The following is an 18,145-nucleotide window of genomic DNA, read 5'->3' on the forward strand; positions in this document are numbered from 1 at the left end:
TGCATATTGGCATTTATCAGTATGAGCAGGGGAAGGCAGTGAGCAGTGAGTGGGCAGCTCAGTGGCCTAGTGGTTAGCACTTCTGCCTCACAGCACTGGGGTCATGAGTTCAATTCCCGGCCATGGTCTTATCTGTGAGGAGTTTGTATGTTCACCCTTCCCGGGTGCTCCGGTTTCCTCCCACACTCCAAAAACATACTGGTAGGTTAATTGGTTGCTATCGAAATTGACCCCAGTCTCTCCCTCTCTGTCTGTCTGTCTCCCTCTCTGTCTGTGTCTGTGTGTGAGTGTGTCTATATTAGGGACTTTAGACTGTAAGCTCCAATGGGGCAGGGACTGATGTGAATGAGTTCTCTGTACAGCGGTATGGAATTAGTGGCGCTATATAAATAAATGATGATGATGATAGTATGGGATCTGTAGCAGTAAAATAAAATATTGTCCAGAGGTTGCAATGGAACAGTGCCCCCAAGTGGCAAGATTATCAGTAAACACGGTACAACACTTTGCTTTACCAAGAGAATATAGGTTGTGTACATAAAGTTGACCTGCATAGTGGAAACATGTATTTTGTGGGCTGGACCAGAACACAGCCTATCAATTTGCTAGGAACTAGTGACATCACTGAGGGGCACTGCCGACTAATATTCATGAGGCCTGACTTAAATGCATGAGGTACCAGTTCCTAGTGAATCCATAGGCTACATGTATCACTTAAAATAAGTAATTTCTGAGCATTATAAAAGAAAAACTGCACATGTCCAATTGTATATATGAGCTCTTTGCGCAAAGCACATCTGTATATTGCATTCTCTAAGAACAACCATCTCCAGAAGTTTGTTTCTCACCCTTTCATGTTGTATTCTTTTTATCTATATACTTCTCACCTTACATATTACTTCAACTATATTGTTGTGAAGCAGATAAGCATGGATGCCTTTATTCAACTAAAAACCTACATGCACGTTATCTGGATAATGTTGAAATTCTTAAAACTAATAACTATATAGGCCAGGTTAGTGTCATTACATTTTTTTTTAATTCTGTTATTCTTTTCTCTGTATCGTGGGTTTTTTTCACCTGCAGAATGCGAGGGGTTACATCCTTTTTTGGGATATAATACATATTACTTTTAGGATACAGATGCAAGTAATGTATTAAGAACTTTCTGTTTATACAGATTTATATAGGAAGTTATATATATATATATATATATATATATATATATATATATATATATTAACTTCACTTATGCATTATTATTGTAAACAACTTATATGACATAACATTCCTTTGTGTCGTATCAAAGATACCTACAGGTATCAATTTATTAAAGAGGATGATTTATTTTTGCTTGCATTTTACTTTGCTTAATTAATCTTCCTACAATGAACATAGTTCAGGGTTTCCAGATTAGGGAGAGCACAGTGCATGGAATCATTAATCATGTTTAGGCCAACTTAATGGTACTTAATGTACCATGGAATCCTACAGCGTAACCTATCAGTTATCACAAGTAAATTCGTATATGTAAAATTATTTCTATATAAGGTCCTTGTAGAAACTTGCTGCTCCTTCCAGCATCCAGCTGCAACAAAATAATCTATAAAAAATATGTCCCGATCAGCACATCGATCCCTGTGTACACACTATACACGTTTTACAAGATTTACCTTCAGATCTGTGCTCTTCATCTGTCATGACAATCGGCTGAAAATATGGTGACTCTGCTCAGTCCATAGAGATCTATGGACACATGAGTGCATACACACTGCAGAACTGGAGCACCATTGTTTCATCGTTAAACAACATTTTTAGTTTGGTTTAAAAATCACGACAAACGATACGATGCGCTTTGGAACGATAATCGTTCATCGTTGGAGAGTACACACTAATGCGATACCGGACCAAACAGTTGTTTATCGTGTGATTGGCCCAATAGTTGGCTGAAAACCTTGTAGTGATCCTAAAAATAAGCCAGAAGCCATCTCATGGTACGGTATAAAAATGTAAGGTTAATGTAATACTGATAAAAACTCATACATTTCTAAAATGCCTGAAAGCTTAGCTAAACTTAACAGTCTAAATATGGAGATCATTAAGAATTACCGTCAGATACCGGCAGTAGCTCTGACTGATGTGTGCTTAAAAAGTGGAAGTAAATCATCTGCCTAGGAAGTTCTTCCATCCCAGAACCAGAGAGAAGGAAACCGGCTTCCTGCACCACTATCTGGGCATATACTGTAACTATGTAACATCCAGGCTCACTGAGAGAAGAGATGAATTAGGGTTCAGCTCCTTTAAAAAAGTATATCCTGATTAAGCTGCAGTACAACCTGTAAGGAAATGACTAACTAGTCCTAGCAGGTGACTATTGGTGACTAATTATGGAATCTAGCAACAACACAATTATCTTTCAGCAGTGTGCTATGAATAGTTTTGGGGGGTTTTATTGCTATTTGTGAATGAAAGTTCCCTAAACTAGTAATTGTTCATCCAGCCAGACATGAACTAAACCTATAGATTTGAATTTCAGTCTTGTTTAGTTACCTTGCTACCATTGTTCATACTTTCAGTGAAACACTGAACAAACCAGTAATATTTGTGATGTGATTTGTCATGTATTTCAATGCTGAATATTCCAATCTGCTGACTTAACTTCCTCTTGTGAGTTCATTTCCTGGTCTACCTTATAGAGGGGGATCATATGGTTTCTAAGAACTCTAATGGGCTCAGTCTTAACCAGAAGTGTGAATTGTTTGAGCCACGACTGCCAGGGGGGCGCAGAATCTTTTTGCGTGTCCCTTGATTGTCGGATATGTAATGCATTCTGTTGAAAACCAACTCTTCTGCTGCCAAATCAAATCCAATTGCACACTGACACTTAGGGTCCCGGCTTAGAAAAGCAAACCAAAAATATTTGTACAAAATCTGAGCCATTAGAAAGTGGTTCACTCATCTACCTCCACACCAATGCTCTCTACTGTGAAATATCTCTTTTCCAGGTTAACTACTAAGCCACAATATAACCTATTTGTCTGCTGTCCTGTGTACCGCGTCACCATAAGCCGGGATCTGAATAATTTTATATGACCGATACAGCTCTGATATTATGGTGCATGAAAGTTGACTAATTCTCCTATCAACAAACAGACATAATATTTACTGGTTGACATGTAACGCGGTTGTCATAATTACAGTACAATCATATGTTCATTTGTAATAACATGGAAATGTATTTAGCAGGTGATGCATTTTAGGTAAGCGCTCATAATTGGCCAACGGCTAACATTCTATCAACCTGTTTCACAGATTATATTATGGTCAATTTAGGTGCTAGAATTTGTCCTGTTAACATTATTCCTGCCTAATAGTTACTGAATGACATCCACCCCTGTCCTTTTCATATTACACAGTACAAAGGGATCTCTCCTCTCTATATGGTCATTTATAAGTATATTGTGATTGCATATTTTGTATAATCATGCACAACATCATTTGTACTGTAAAAGTGACCTACATTCACCCACATGTCCTATTTCTACCCGTCTAAACATCATATTTATACCTATATTGCTATAGTGCCTAGGACATGCTATTTATAGTCACGCTCCAAGTCATACCCAATTACTTATTTATTCCTAGTAATTGAAAGAAATTGTTACATCTGACATGTGAGCGACACAGCTTATTACATTGAGTTTTCTGGTTCTAGATATCAGGAGACCTGAAGAAATTTCTTTGTTGAAACCCCTGGAAGATTCTGTGAAGAAGAAAAAGAAAAAAGATGCAAAGGAAACAATTTTGGAAGAAATTATAAACTTGGAAAACCCACAGGGTAATTCCGGATCACTAGGTAAACACAGTGAAGTTTTCATGTTAATATTAAACTGAGATTACAAATCAACTTTTGTTAGTGTATGTCATGTTACAGAGTATGTCCTATTTTGTGCAGATCTATTGTATCGTTCCACTGTGGTACATACTGACATTTTATTGTTTTCTGGGTTCATGTTATTATTTAGTGCTATCACAAGTCTCTAGATCTGCTGACCTTTAAACCACTAGTATCATTTTTACTAGGAACAAAGAGCCTGAGTCATTAAGAAAAGTAAGGCAAAAAAAAGGAGTAAATGTTCTCTGGGGCAAACCATGTTACAGTGCAAGGGGTGCAGATTAGTTTATTATTTTTCACATAAGTTAAATACTGGCTGGTTTTTTTTCATGTAGCACACAAATACTTGATAGCTTTATTTTTACACTGAAATTTAAAGCTAATCTAGGACATGCCCTACCCGAAACTATAAATCTGTCCTCACATTTTAAATGTACCTCCCCCTCAAATGCAACATGGTTTTGCCAAGGTGCAAAGTTACTCCTTTTTTATGCTTTGCTCTCCTTAATGACTCAGCCCAAAACGTTCCTAATTTTGACAAGCTACTAACCTTTCATGTCATTATGGATGTGTAAACTGCAGTTCTATAGGCACAATTCTTACTATTGCTTTTGTTTCAAAAGCCATATTTTATCCGGCATTTTGGACATATCTGACTCTGCTTGGTATTTCAAGGACTTTTCTTAGAGATAATGAATGGGGCTTTTTCCTCCAGATGACGTGTTTTATTTTATTATATTATTATTGATTTGTACACGCCTCCATTTAACTTTTACCTAATACATTTATTTATCATTCCGTCTCCCTTCTACATATATTACCAAGACCTTATGACAATGATGTTCAACAGGTGGCCCGTTAAAAAAATACTTGCTGATATTTTATTACAGATAGGTGTCTCTTTCTTTTATTAAGTGAATTGTTTTAACTGATTACTAAAATTAACTATGGCCCTATTGAAGTTTCTTGTGCAACCTCCAAGTTGCCCATCACTGTTTTAATAGCATCAGATCAGTTTAACTTTGATCACCGTGGTTAGAACACAATGCTGATCTGCAGATACATGTGTACAGAGCTGTGATGGACTGCACCTTATTTAAGCTCACTATAAATAAACAACACTACAATAGATAATATAATATATTCAGTAAAAGTTGCATGAGGCCATTTACAAACCAATTAAACATTTACTTGGAGGTGGACAATGTCGGAGGTAGACAATGTCCCTAGTCTACCCTGGTTCATGTTCTACCAGGATATCCACTATGTGAATATCTTTCAAGTTGTTATCTCGCAACGGTTACAAATGTAAATTACAAATACAAATTGAAAGGTATCACCTTTTTGTTTTTTAGTAGGATGCAAATCAAATGTCAAATATCTACACTTTCATTTTGCAGCTAGCCCTGGTTTATATAGCAAGACCATGACACCCATGTATGACCCGGTCAATGGCACGCCTGCGTCTTCCACAATTACATGGTTTAGTGACAGTCCACTGGCAGATCAAAATTGCAACATCTTGGCTCTCAGCCAGCCAATCTCTTCTCCAGAAATACTTACTAAGATGTATCAGCCCCGAACATTGATTGAAAAAGCAAAGCTTAATTCTGGGTAAGTCATCAATAGCCCCGTTCATAAATGTGATCAGGTATAGTCTGTGTTCATGTTTTTCCAGGACAAGGTGTAATATCTTCAAAAACTGTTTAATTATTATTATTATTATTAATATTATTTTTATCTTTTATTTATATGGTGCCACAAAAGGCCCGCATGCCGTGCAGAGAATGCATGGGATGAACATAACAGGGCATACAGTGTAATACTAACAAAGTGCAATTAAATTAAATTCATGATCCAGATGAGGACTTGTACAGCGGGCAAAGAGGTATAAGTGAAGACCAGAATACTTTAGAGACTAGAAAAAGGGCAGGTGGTAGGGGAGGGGGGGGGCACTAAAACATGCTGAACCTGTGCCCAGGAGTGTGGGGGCGACAGGATCGGAGCCCGTGATGGGAATGCAAAGGCAAGGGAGAAGAGGAGACCAAGGCCAGTGTCGAGGTGCAGAAATGAGGCTGGGTCGCTGAAGGCAGAGGTGACAGGAGGAGGAGGACACGAGGATAAGAGAGCCCTGCTCCCAGGAGCTTACAGTCTACAGACCACTAATACACATATGTTAACAGGTCTGCTGAGAAGAAATACAAATGATTGTTTCACTGCATTTGACATCCAGAAGAAACATGAGGGTGATTTATATTTACCTACATTGAAGTTTGTTAATTTAATATGGTATCTGGATCCCCAGGCATTCTGCAGTACTACCCCATTATCTCCTATGTTACTGTTTGCTAGCACTTAATTCATTTGATTACACAGCAACTGTTCTTATCTGGACACCAGGTTATGAGAGTGATGTTGGCTAGCTCATGGGGTGATCAATCAATTGCCATTAAAATCTGCATGTGTGATATGCATGCTTGTATATATCCATCAAACCGGTACAGCAACCCGACAAGTAAAAGCGGAGGCAGAGGGGAAAGTGGCACATATCACCAGAATTTGTGGGGCATGGAACATTGTCCCAGATTTATTTCAAAATAAGTACAGGAGCATCAGGATAAGTAGATAAAACAAGCTGTAGCATTAGTGTTTAGTTTGCTAAGTTTGTATACTGTATAGGTCTGAATTAGTAGATAGAATGTGTTGCCATATTATATTAATATATAAATTATATTATATTAAAATTGCGGTTATTGTTACATATTATGTCTTTTTTAGATGGTTGGACTCCTCCAGATCTCTTATGGAACAAGGCATCCAAGAGGATGACCTACTTTTGCTGAGGTTCAAGTATTACTGCTTTTTCGATCTGAATCCAAAGGTAGGAGACTACTTGTAGCTGCAGATTTTCCCTTTGTTTGTTTAATTTCAGATCTGATAATTAAAAGCAAAGACATGACACAGAAGCCTCAGATGAAATGTTACGTTATGAAAATAAGGACTGGTTTTATAAAGGGGCAAAAGAGGCTTTTTATCTGGGACTGTCAGGGCAGGAGGTCCATTATCCCATTATTCTTCCCAGTAATATATCCTGGATAACAGTGGTCATAAAAATACTTTATATCTAGTCTCCTTTGTACCCTAAAAAGACAATTGATGGTTAAAAGACTATTGTCTCCTCTTTCAAGTAAGTTGCTCGATGAACATGATTTCCTACGTTAAATAAATTAAATGAAAGGAATAAAGAATAGAACATTCACCTTAACTTAATAGTCATAATCCTAAAACCTGCAAAGCACAAGCACCTGCCCAATTCCTAAATGAGAACAGAGCGAAAGCGTTATCCCTAGATAAAGCCAACATCCTAATGTAAACATAGACAGGCTCTAAATCCATAGCAAACTCTCATCTTGTCTCCCCAAATTTTAAAATGTAAAAGTTTTGCTCTCTTGAGAACTTTTTTTGATACAGTTGTATGACCCCCTTATAGTTTACACAGTGGTATTAATGCGCTCTGTGCCTTTACCCTTGAATGTCTTAAACAGGCCCTGTGCACAGGACAGAATAAAACAATCTCTCACAAGAGCCCATAAAATTCTGAGCATCTTAACCCTCCACTATAATATATCCACTACAATATAGCAAATGTGACTATTGCCAAGATCTATTTAATTTAAAAACAAGTAGGGTGTTGTCAGTATCCTGTACAATGAATATCTCTGTTTCCATCCTTTAGTACGATGCAGTCCGTATAAACCAGCTGTTTGAACAAGCACGATGGGCCATCCTTCTAGGAGAAATCGATTGCACTGAGGAGGAAATGTTAATGTTTGCAGCACTGCAGGTAAGTTTCCAATATCCAGCCTATGCATTCTATAATGCTTAATAGAAATACCGCGGCACGACACACCAACGATTAGAGTGCAAAAATCTGTGTTCTTATGTATGTGAACTGACCTCTGAAAGTAGGGATGCGCCTACTTCTGTGGGACTGTGGTCAAGTTGGAAATTGCAGTTAAACATTATGGTTAAACATCACTATAAAGTTCTGCCAACTACCACTTTAGGGCCACCCCCTTCATTAATATCCCCCCCCCCCCTAAAATTTTGTTCTTCCCGGCCACATTATTTCTTATATTAATCCTGCTCACCCATAAAAAGCAGTCTTTTTGCAGAGAGATAAAGAAGTTCTGTGGCCACCTGAAATTGAGGCAATGACCCTGTAGATGCACACTCTGCACCCCCTGGATTTAATTTACATATCTTCACCCAAGAAACAAAATTTTGTTAGAGCATTTTTCCGCATTATGAGGTTTTTAAGTGCGTCCAGTCTGAATTTAGCTAGCAACACCCAATCTGTCCAAGTCTTGCTTCCAGGAAATGCAAAATCCCCCATCCTGTGGATCCCACCACCTTGATGAGCTTCCAGTAAAAACAGGTGCGTATGCCCAAAAATTATGGCATGATAGCACAAGCTTATGGACTGTGGTGGGTCATTAATAACAGACCCTTAATGAGGGAAATGTGTCTAAAAAGCAAGTGTGATCCAGCAAGCTGCAGATTGCTGTATAGTAAAGTTATATCCAGAGTTCCTCCCTGTAGGCTAATACCCACTAGCATTCATTAGTGTATTTCTTTTACTTTATTGTTCAGTACAGTAATCCATATGGGCATATGTCGTTCTGTACTAAGAATTAATTGAATCTGGATGTTAACATTTTTGTAGATGAACGTGACCGGTGAGTTAGTGATATTTACAGCACAACTTATAGACAAATGATCATGATCTTCCACCATACAAAGAATACTCTAACGCCAGCTTGCCACACACAGAGTAGCCGATAGTTTTGGGGCCCTCTTGCGCCCTACAGCCACCTGTTTTTCCTTCTAGATTTCTGGCTGATTTTCCAGAGGTTCGGCAAACCACTGCTTGATACATTTCACAATAAGTATTCTTACCATGTGAATAATCAGGATGTAAATGTCTAATGTGGCCTGGTTTGGCCTTTACTAAACCTTACAGTTTGCAAACCGCTAAGAAAATCTCTGAAAAATGTGCAGTTTAAGAAAACTGCACTTTAGTACATTTCCCAAATAGTGTCATTTTTCTTAGTAGAAAATGAAAGAAAATGTTTGGTCTCTATGAGTAACATCACTTTTATTACACCGTTACCTGTGGAACAGTTTTTATTAAATGTCCACCTATATCTTACAGAACACATGGCTTAAAGATAAAAACTTGTTGTAGCTGACAAACACCTACTATATATTAACCCTTACACTGTACACAAACACAGCATTTATAATCTGCATCTGTCTTCTATATCCAATATAGTATCACATAAGTAAGTTATCAAGATCATCAGAAGCATTTGAATTAACAGCAGATGAGGAAACAGATGAAATAGAGGCAGCTCTTTCTAACCTAGAAGTTGCACTTGAAGGAGGAAAATCCAACAAAATATTGGTAGGTGACTTTAACAGAACTGACTATACAGTCGACTGTAGTGTATTGTTTTTACTTTTCACTTGTTTGTTGTGTCTTGTTTGTGTTGTCATTCTTAAAAAAGTAAGTGTTGCCTAATTACTTGTAAGTAATAACAGCACAACAAAGTGATGTAGACACTGATTACAGTTAGGGGATTATAGGCACAGTACTTAGGCTTAAACAAATCTAATGACACTGGTAATTAAAATGGTTGATAGTCTTTGTAAAGAGACAAATGTAAACACAACACTACAGCAGACATTTCGTAGCGACTGAAACCTCAGTAACGTAGATTAGTTCACTGCTATTTAAGAAGTATAACGAGTCTCCTTAGATGATGTCAGAATGATGTCAAACACTTATATGATTTGGTGTTATTGCATTACACTGTAATTATGTCTGTAGTTGGCTTCCTTCTATTGAGTGCTTCACATTAGAAAACTCTTTCTGTCATTCAGGAAAATTATAGCATGGAATACTCACACGTCTCTTCGTAGATGTGGTTGAGTCGTCTCCCGCAAATATGCCCCAAAAACCAATAAGAAGTCCACATAAAAAGACAATTTGGAACATGATGGGTACTGGTGACGTGCAGCATGTGTGGAAAGACAATTAACTAGACCTCTCCTTTAAGAGGGTGGGCAGTGACCAAATGTCCCCATGGCTGTTCCTACATGATCTGCAGATAGTACAAAGGAATTAGATGTTTTTTCATTGTCAAATAATGAAATTTCGAACTTCCAGCTCACTCTGTTATTCAGTTTACAATTTTGGTTCATTTGTGAAGTAGTTTCTTATATTTCATTTATACCACTTTCATACTGCCGCCCCAGCAATATCCCGGGTTTTTGAAGGCGGGTTTTTGCAGGGTCTCGGAGCGTCCCAGCTCAGAAACACCATTCATACTGCACCTCGGACCCGGGAATTTCCCGGGTTGACCCCATTCATACTGCACAAGTCTGTGCCCTGGCAATTTCTGCGAGTCATCACCAGAGCACTCTTCATTAGCTGAAAGGTGGAATATGAAGAAAAAAATCTCACTCTCTCTCTCTCTCTCTCTCTCTGCTCTCTCTCTTCTCTCTCTTCTCTCTCTCTCTCTCTCTCTCTCTCTCTTCTCCTCTCTCTCTCTCTCTCCTCTCTCTCTCTCTCTCCTATGCAACCCGGGTTGCATCGTTCATAGTGCAGGCAACCCGGGTCCGACCCGGGAATTACCCCTCCATAAATCCCGGGTTTTTAGACCCGGGATTTTTCACTTGTACCATTCATACTGCACCAAGACCTGGGTCGTTTGAGCTCGCCCCGGCAAAAACCCGGGATTTTGGTGCAGTATGAATGGGGTATTACATAGGACCTGCTCTGACCCTGCATTCTCCAAATGGATGTATTACTCATGATACATAATGTCATAAGTGAAAAAATACAAATGTTGGTTTAAGATCCTTCCTTTTAAGAAGATAAGCTGATAGCGCACTAGTAGAGCCAGTATTGGAAAGTCATTCATACAAAAGTCTATGGTATAATGAGCTAAGTAATATCGTAGAACTGAAAAAATTGAAGTGTTGAAATTTAACTTTCTCGAGAGCAGATCGGGTTACTACTCTGCAGGGCGTGAGGCAAATTTACTTTAAATCTTAGAAAAACTTAGAAAAGAATAGACCGGCAGAGGAGTAGCAGTCGAGTCATTTGCTTGCAGCCTCCTAGGTAATAGGCAGTCTGTACAGATTGGTGGAGCCACACACAGTGACTTACTTGGCCAGTGATATTACAACATGTCCTTTGCTATTTTTGCATCAGTGGTGTTTAAGCTGTGGAATGTTGCTTTTGCTGCTTATGATAGATGGGAATTAAAAATTCCATTATACGTTACTCTTTGGAAAATCTGAAGTGGAAGGACAATGCATTTTACTTTTATGCTTCATATTTAAAGTGCATCCTCTACATAAATAGCTACAGTATTCAAGGTGGAGATATATGTTTCATATTTGTATTACATTTATATAAAAATGTAGATATTGTAGAAATACAGATAGATAGAAGGTGCATTTTTTTCCTTTGCACGGTTTTTACCACGTTTTCCAGGGGGAACATTTAAAATGTGTGGACAGATTTAGATTTGGGTGTGTCCTAGTTCAGCTCTAAATCGCAGTGTAAAAATAAAGCTGCCCAGTATTCATGTGTTGCTACATGCAATATCAGGTAGGATTATCCCTGCATGCAAAAAAGAAATCTGCCTTTGCACGCCGTGCTTCTCTTAATGAGGCCCAAAATGTACTTTATAATGCATGATTGTGTTGTTTGTCTGTTTTTTCATACTGTGTTTTTGTTCATCAGGAGGATATCACAGACATCCCAAAACTTGCAGATAACCTGAAACTTTTTAGGTAAGTATTCTTAACCTTAAGTAACTTCATACTTGCCTACATTGGGATATTGTTCTCCGGGAGACTGGGGGTCGAGGTGGGCGTTGGGGGGCGGCCCCCAGCAAATCGCCTTATTTAACCCTGCCCCCTAAACGCACATCACATTTTCTGGTGTATTACAACGGAGGGCAGGGCCACCATGACGTGGGAATCGCATCCTAAGCCCCGCCACCTAACTAATGAAGGCCCAGGAACTGGGTGGTTGCCCTGCTCTCCAGGAAGGACTCACAGAAATTCGGGAGTCTCCCGGACTTTCCAGGAGAGTAGGCAACTATGAGTAATCTGCCTGGCCCATAAGATCTTCACTCTTTATACTTTCTTCCAAGGTGATTTTTTTTAAAATTTAATTTATTTGCACTACTAACTACTGATTATATTTAGTTACAGCAGTTTTGTCACTGTGCCCATCTTTAAAACAGGAAGGAAGTAAATACGTAAGGAGTCTCTGAGAATGTAAAAGCCATGGCTTGTGCCAATAGTATAATGACTCATCAATTTGCTTTGAACACTTATCTCAATAAATATTTGGTGTGTTTCTTTACCTACCTGGATCTTACACTGGCTTTATACTGTACCGCCTGGATTAAGCCTGGTTCCAGTACGTTGTCATTAATAATTTAATAATCATAGGTAATAATAGTAATTTAGTCATAGTATTTAATAACTTTGTTATCAAGCACAATGTTAATCTTAACTGGTATATTAATGAAGTTGGGACGCCAGCTTGCTTCTTACCGAGGCGCCCATCATTATTAATACCAGCCTTTGATTAATTAGAAAGGTTCTGGCATATGTTGAAAAATATTACATCTTTGTTATCAATAATGAATCATAAGACTTTTTAAACCTTTCATTACATTAATTCGATAACACAAATGAATTGCATTTAGTGGTTTAAAATATTTTATTAACAATATGAAAATGTTATTATGTTGTGGAATCAAGTGGAAGACTTGAAAAAATAATTAAAAATTGATTACAATGCCATGTATAAGAGTCATTCAATACATTGAAAATAGTCCTAAATAAATTAATGAGAAAAGGGATTTTTTATTCATTTAACTAATTTTATCTTTGTGATCCTAAACAACTAAAAAGAATAAAATACTACGAAAAAGAAGTCTCTTCTGAAAAAAAAAATACAAAAAATATTAAAAAGGGTACTCCGATATTTATTACCCAGTCTTCTCAGCTTAAATAACACAGAAGATACTGGAGAACTGTCCCTGTAAAACATACGCCTGGTAATTAAGGTGTTAATGGTAACATGGTACAGACCCTGCAAATCTATCACATTGGGTGAGGTTTGGAAACAGTGCTGAGATAAGAACCCAGCTACAGCCTGTTTGTGTTCCCTGTAGCATTGAAATTGTTCATCTGATAACATGTTTCTGTTTGTTTTTCAGGCCGAGAAAGCTGACACTAAAAGCTTATAAGCAATACTGGTTCATTTTTAAAGATACCTCAATATCCTACTTTAAAAACAAAGAAGCTGGTCACGGAGAACCAATTGAAAAGTTAAATCTCAAAGGTGAGACAATGCAAATAATGCCATATGGCTGTAATGGGTGGCAGGACAGGGTAGGGTGGTTTGCACAGGGTAGAATCCCATTGTGTGTTCTTAATGAATCTAGGACATGGATAGGCAAGGGCTCCTCTTTACTGGTAATAAGTGTATATTGCACCTACAAGACACATTTACCCTGTTTGATAACGGTGCCCTTAAACCTCACAACACGTCTTCCTCTAATGACTAATTAATGTCCCATCCCTGGCTGCACTAAAAGCTTGGTGTTTCCCAAGTCATACAGATAAAATGAAAGAAGGAAACAAAAGCATAAGTAACTTAATGCCTTTGACTACATTCACTGTACATTCCATAAAATAGAGAAATCCCACCTGCAACACCAACAGCGAGACTACATTACTTGTGCTAACTGGAAGTGGAGTAACTATGGTATATGCGTGGGATGTGTGCATTTTGTTACTGATTATTAAGGTGTATATATGTGTGTTTATATATATTTTTTTCTTTTTTTTTTAAACTGCTGTCCATCACAGAGGTTTGTGTGCAGTTTTAAAATACATTACTAACTCTTATTTGATCTCTTTTCAGTTGAAAATGCAAAGAATGTCTGTTGTATACACAAGGATATAAAATAGGAGTCACTAATATAAACAATATGTCCTACCTTCCATACACCTCCCACCAGGGCACAACATTCCTCCAGTAATCCCACTAGTTGTGGCTCAGTAGTGAGAGTACTAATGTTCCCACCTTACCGTGACATGTTTATACTAATCAGTTAAAAGGACAATCAGACATATAGTGAGTTGTGAAAACATTACACAAACAGCTCCTAAATGATGCAGCATGTCACACGCATGGGATTCTTCACCTTCACGTGACTTTGATTAAATACTGTCTCTTGGTACAACTTTTACTTCTGTGTTTTTCAGGCATGTCTTTATGTCATCACGCAGAGTTGCTTATTTTCATTGCCCTTGTAAATGGCACAAACTGGTATCTGGACTCAAATGTACAGATTGCAGCAGACAACTCTTCCTGATGATATAAATGCACTGCTGATTTATGCTATATATATAAAGCAGTGTCAATGGGAGTGGTCTCTTTATGTATTACTTATAGACAATAATCAGATTAGGAAAGCACAGTCAGGGCTAGGTATAGCTCACTTTGGAAAATGGAAACTATACTCAGTGATGCCATTGTTGTATGTATGAAAGCATTTCATTTGTCCTGTCTGTTTCTGTTCAGGTTGTGAACTTGTCCCAGATGTAAATGTATCACAGAAAAGATTTGGGATAAAACTATTAATACCATTTGCGGAAGGAATGAATGAAATGCACTTAAGATGTGATAATGTAAGTATGAAAGTATATTTTATTTCCAATAGTATACTAAGTATCATTATGGTATTAATCCTAGGCCACATGAGAACGATGCAATGACAGGCACCAGTTGTCTTTTTAACAGCTTCCAGGTCAGGGGATCAGTTCTGTCAAAATATTTTACATTTATTGGTCAAATCTAGTTTAATAAACTAAATCTCTCCATTCAGGATTTTAAGGCATACAATGGTTGTCAACCTTTTTGTTGTTGTCACAGTTGTCGACACACCATTGTTCAAATATTGTAATATACAAGACCAGAATAATGACAAAGTATGGGAATGTCTTAAAACAGAGTGAATTACAGCTAATTTGCTTCATGCGTAGTTCAAAGATATTTCATATATATGTGTCTATTTACTAAGAGATGTTGATAGGGCCTATTGCAGCAATAGGATATCACCTTTCGTTGTGTGTTTATCATTAAAACGTTGTAGAGCGATACTCAACTGCGTCATCAATACTGGGCAGGAGCGGTAAGTAAGGATTACTGCTCCCACTAGACCAGCAGACGTGCTCATGCGTGAACCAGGCTTGGGCTTTCAATCTTCTACTCATTTCACAGACGGGGGCTACCGCCAGCGGTGGCCCTTTGATTGATAGGATGACGCCCTATCTCAGATGAAAAAAACGCCTGTTTTTGCCAGAGATAGGGCTTTTCTGAGTTTGATAAATAGAGCCCATAATGTTTGTGCGGGTTTGTGTGTGCGAATCTTAAAAAAATGTATTTGGAGTACCATTTCCTATACTATATATTCACCATTTCTCAACTATTATTGCCTGTTTAGTGCTGTCCACATAAACATGTTGTAATCAATTGCTTTTACCTTCGGAAACCAGGAAACCCAGTATGCCAAATGGATGGCTGCTTGCATTCTGGCATCGAAAGGAAAGACAATGGCCGATAGCTCGTATCGATCTGAAGTACAAAGCATTCTCTCGTTTCTGAGGATGAAGAACAGAAATACTACAGCTCAAGTACAAGTACCTTCTGACATGGAAAATGTTGACATCAAGCCAGAGTGTTTAGTGTCCCCAAAGTATGCAAAGAAATACAAACCAAAACAGGTATGTCGTGATCGATCATACATGCAGAATAATGCAGAGTGATTGTTATAAAACATTCTCACAATATCCTCTTCGGTTTCTGTTATTGATGGTTCAATTAACATACGGTACAGGTTTCCTTATGTAGAAAGCTACATTTAGTAATATTCATAAATATATAAGAAAAGATCTCCGATGTTTGTCAGTACTAAAGATAATTCAGATAAAGCTGTGATCATGGGGATCACGGGGAAATGTATTTTTCTGGGCACACTAAGATTTTTAATGTAAGTCCATTGAAGGGCACTAAAGGTCATTTAGGAAAGATCAATAGTATTGGTTATTTCTATTAAACAGTGCCTAATTGGTGGACAATGCTGTACAAAGCAAGGAATGGTCACCTAAATGTGTCTCCTCCACCCCTTAATGGGCTTGTGACATTACTACACATTAGCACTGCGTTTTTGCAAGCTTGTAAATTACTCTAACTGTATGGAGTATAGAGTCTTAGATTGCCAATAATCCAAAATTACAAACAGCAGACCTCCAATTTACTCTAATAGGTTCCTGTTAGTACAGCAACTTTAAACCCTTAGCCTTTGAGGCACTTTTGGGCTCATCACCTATTCATTTAAACAAGGGTATCCTTGATTCATTAAGGAAAGGAAAGTAAAAAAAAAAAAGGAGTAACTTTGCACCTGAGCAAAACCATGTGGCATTGGAGGGGGAGGTAAATTTAAAATGTGGGGACAGATTTAAAATTGGGGTAGGGCATGTACTAGATCAACTATAAATGTCAGTGTAAAAATAAAGCGATCAAGTATTTGTGTAATACATGAAAAAACAACTAGTATTTTCCTTATGTGCAAAATAATAAACTTATTTGCACCCCTTGCATTGCAACATGGTTTTGCCAAGGTGCAAAGTTACTCCTTTTTTTTGCTTTACTTTCCTTAATGACTCAGACCCATAGGCTCTAAAATAGCCTCTCCCCATCCCCGGGATTTCTCATAGACTTTAATGGATTGTGCATGTGCACACATAATTCTAACGGAGGAAAGATTTGTTTTCCTCCAGCAGAATCATAAAACCCAGACCACAGTGAAAAGTGATCTGTGGGTTTTTATTACACTTAAATTCAGAGGAAGAGTGGGACTTGTCCTTAGTACTTTAGGGGGTCAAGTATAGTATGAGTCTGACTCGTCCTTTTCACTCAAGAGATTGAAGGGGTAGTACATCCCTCCATTGTTTTTATTGACAGCACTTGAAATATCAATGTCAAAAGCAGTGATCAACCTTGTGTGTGCATATATATATATATATATATATATATATATAATATATAAATGCTTAGTGGCGTCTGTGTGTGTGTGTAAAATAAAAACCAAGTTGCAGCGCCACCTGCTGGGCAGAGTTATACACGGATCTACTAAATTCTTAGTGTGTGTGGGAAAAAAAATTCAAAAAGGGCTGAAATTTGGTAGGGCTCAAACTCATTTTCGTGAGGTAATTTTACCTCATGAACACACATGTGTAGAGGCGTGCGTTAGTGTGTGTGTGGAAAAAACTATTTTCTCAGAAAGGGCTCATCCAATTGACCTGAAATTTGGTATACTGACATTATTTGACAAAAAAATTAGAATAGTCAAGTCAGTTAACTTCCATCATCCCCCCTTCCCCCCGTGGGAGGGGTAGTAAAGGCTAAATTTATGAGTTGAGGGGTCAAACTCATTTTCGTGAGGTAATTTTACCTCATGAACACATTAAAAAGGGCGCTTGCGTCGGGAAGTAACGATCTTCCCCTGAGGAGGCCTGGGCTAGGCCTAAATGCATGACAAGAACCTTTTTAAGAACTTAAGTATCTTGATTTGACTAGAATGCATGAGTATCATGCACGGGTTAACTTGTATAATATAAAAGCCTAGCGGCGTGTGTTAGTCTGTGTGTGAAAAAACAAAACAAAAACCTGCAGCGCCACCTGCTGGGCGGAGTTATACACTGACCTACTAAATTCTTAGCATTATCTAATATATAAAAGTAAAAGCCTAGCGGCGTGTGTTAGTGTGTGTGTGTGTGTGTGGAAAAAAACTATTTTCTCAGAAAGGGCTCATCCAATTGAACTGAAATTTGGTAAACTGACATTATTTGACAAAAAAATTAGAATAGTGAAGTCAGTTAACTTCCATCATCCCCCCATGGGAGGGGTAGTAAAGGCTAAATTAACGAGTTGAGGGCTCAAACTCATTTTCGTGAGGTAATTTTACCTCATGAACACACATTAAAAAGGGCGCTTGCGTCGGGGAGTAACGCTCTTCCCCTGAGGAGGCCTGGGCTAGGCCCAAATGCATGACAAGAACCTTTTTAAGACCTTACTTAGCTTGA

At 38.0% G+C, this 18,145-nt stretch overlaps 1 protein-coding gene across 1 annotated transcript in view; it reads left to right on the forward strand.

The window, feature by feature from the left end:
- The window catches only part of FERMT1 (FERM domain containing kindlin 1), a 42,042-nt gene that overhangs the window by 18,299 nt on the left and 5,598 nt on the right, over window positions 1-18,145 (forward strand). The window contains exons 4-12 of the mRNA XM_075204002.1: window positions 3,716-3,856; window positions 5,296-5,509; window positions 6,674-6,776; window positions 7,632-7,739; window positions 9,231-9,362; window positions 11,715-11,764; window positions 13,210-13,334; window positions 14,583-14,689; window positions 15,557-15,784. Coding sequence (XP_075060103.1) covers window positions 3,716-3,856; window positions 5,296-5,509; window positions 6,674-6,776; window positions 7,632-7,739; window positions 9,231-9,362; window positions 11,715-11,764; window positions 13,210-13,334; window positions 14,583-14,689; window positions 15,557-15,784 — 1,208 coding nt within the window. The remainder of the gene's footprint in view (window positions 1-3,715; window positions 3,857-5,295; window positions 5,510-6,673; window positions 6,777-7,631; window positions 7,740-9,230; window positions 9,363-11,714; window positions 11,765-13,209; window positions 13,335-14,582; window positions 14,690-15,556; window positions 15,785-18,145) is intronic.

The sequence above is a fragment of the Mixophyes fleayi genome, chromosome 3, assembly GCF_038048845.1.
Source record: "Mixophyes fleayi isolate aMixFle1 chromosome 3, aMixFle1.hap1, whole genome shotgun sequence".
Lineage (NCBI taxonomy): Eukaryota > Metazoa > Chordata > Amphibia > Anura > Limnodynastidae > Mixophyes > Mixophyes fleayi.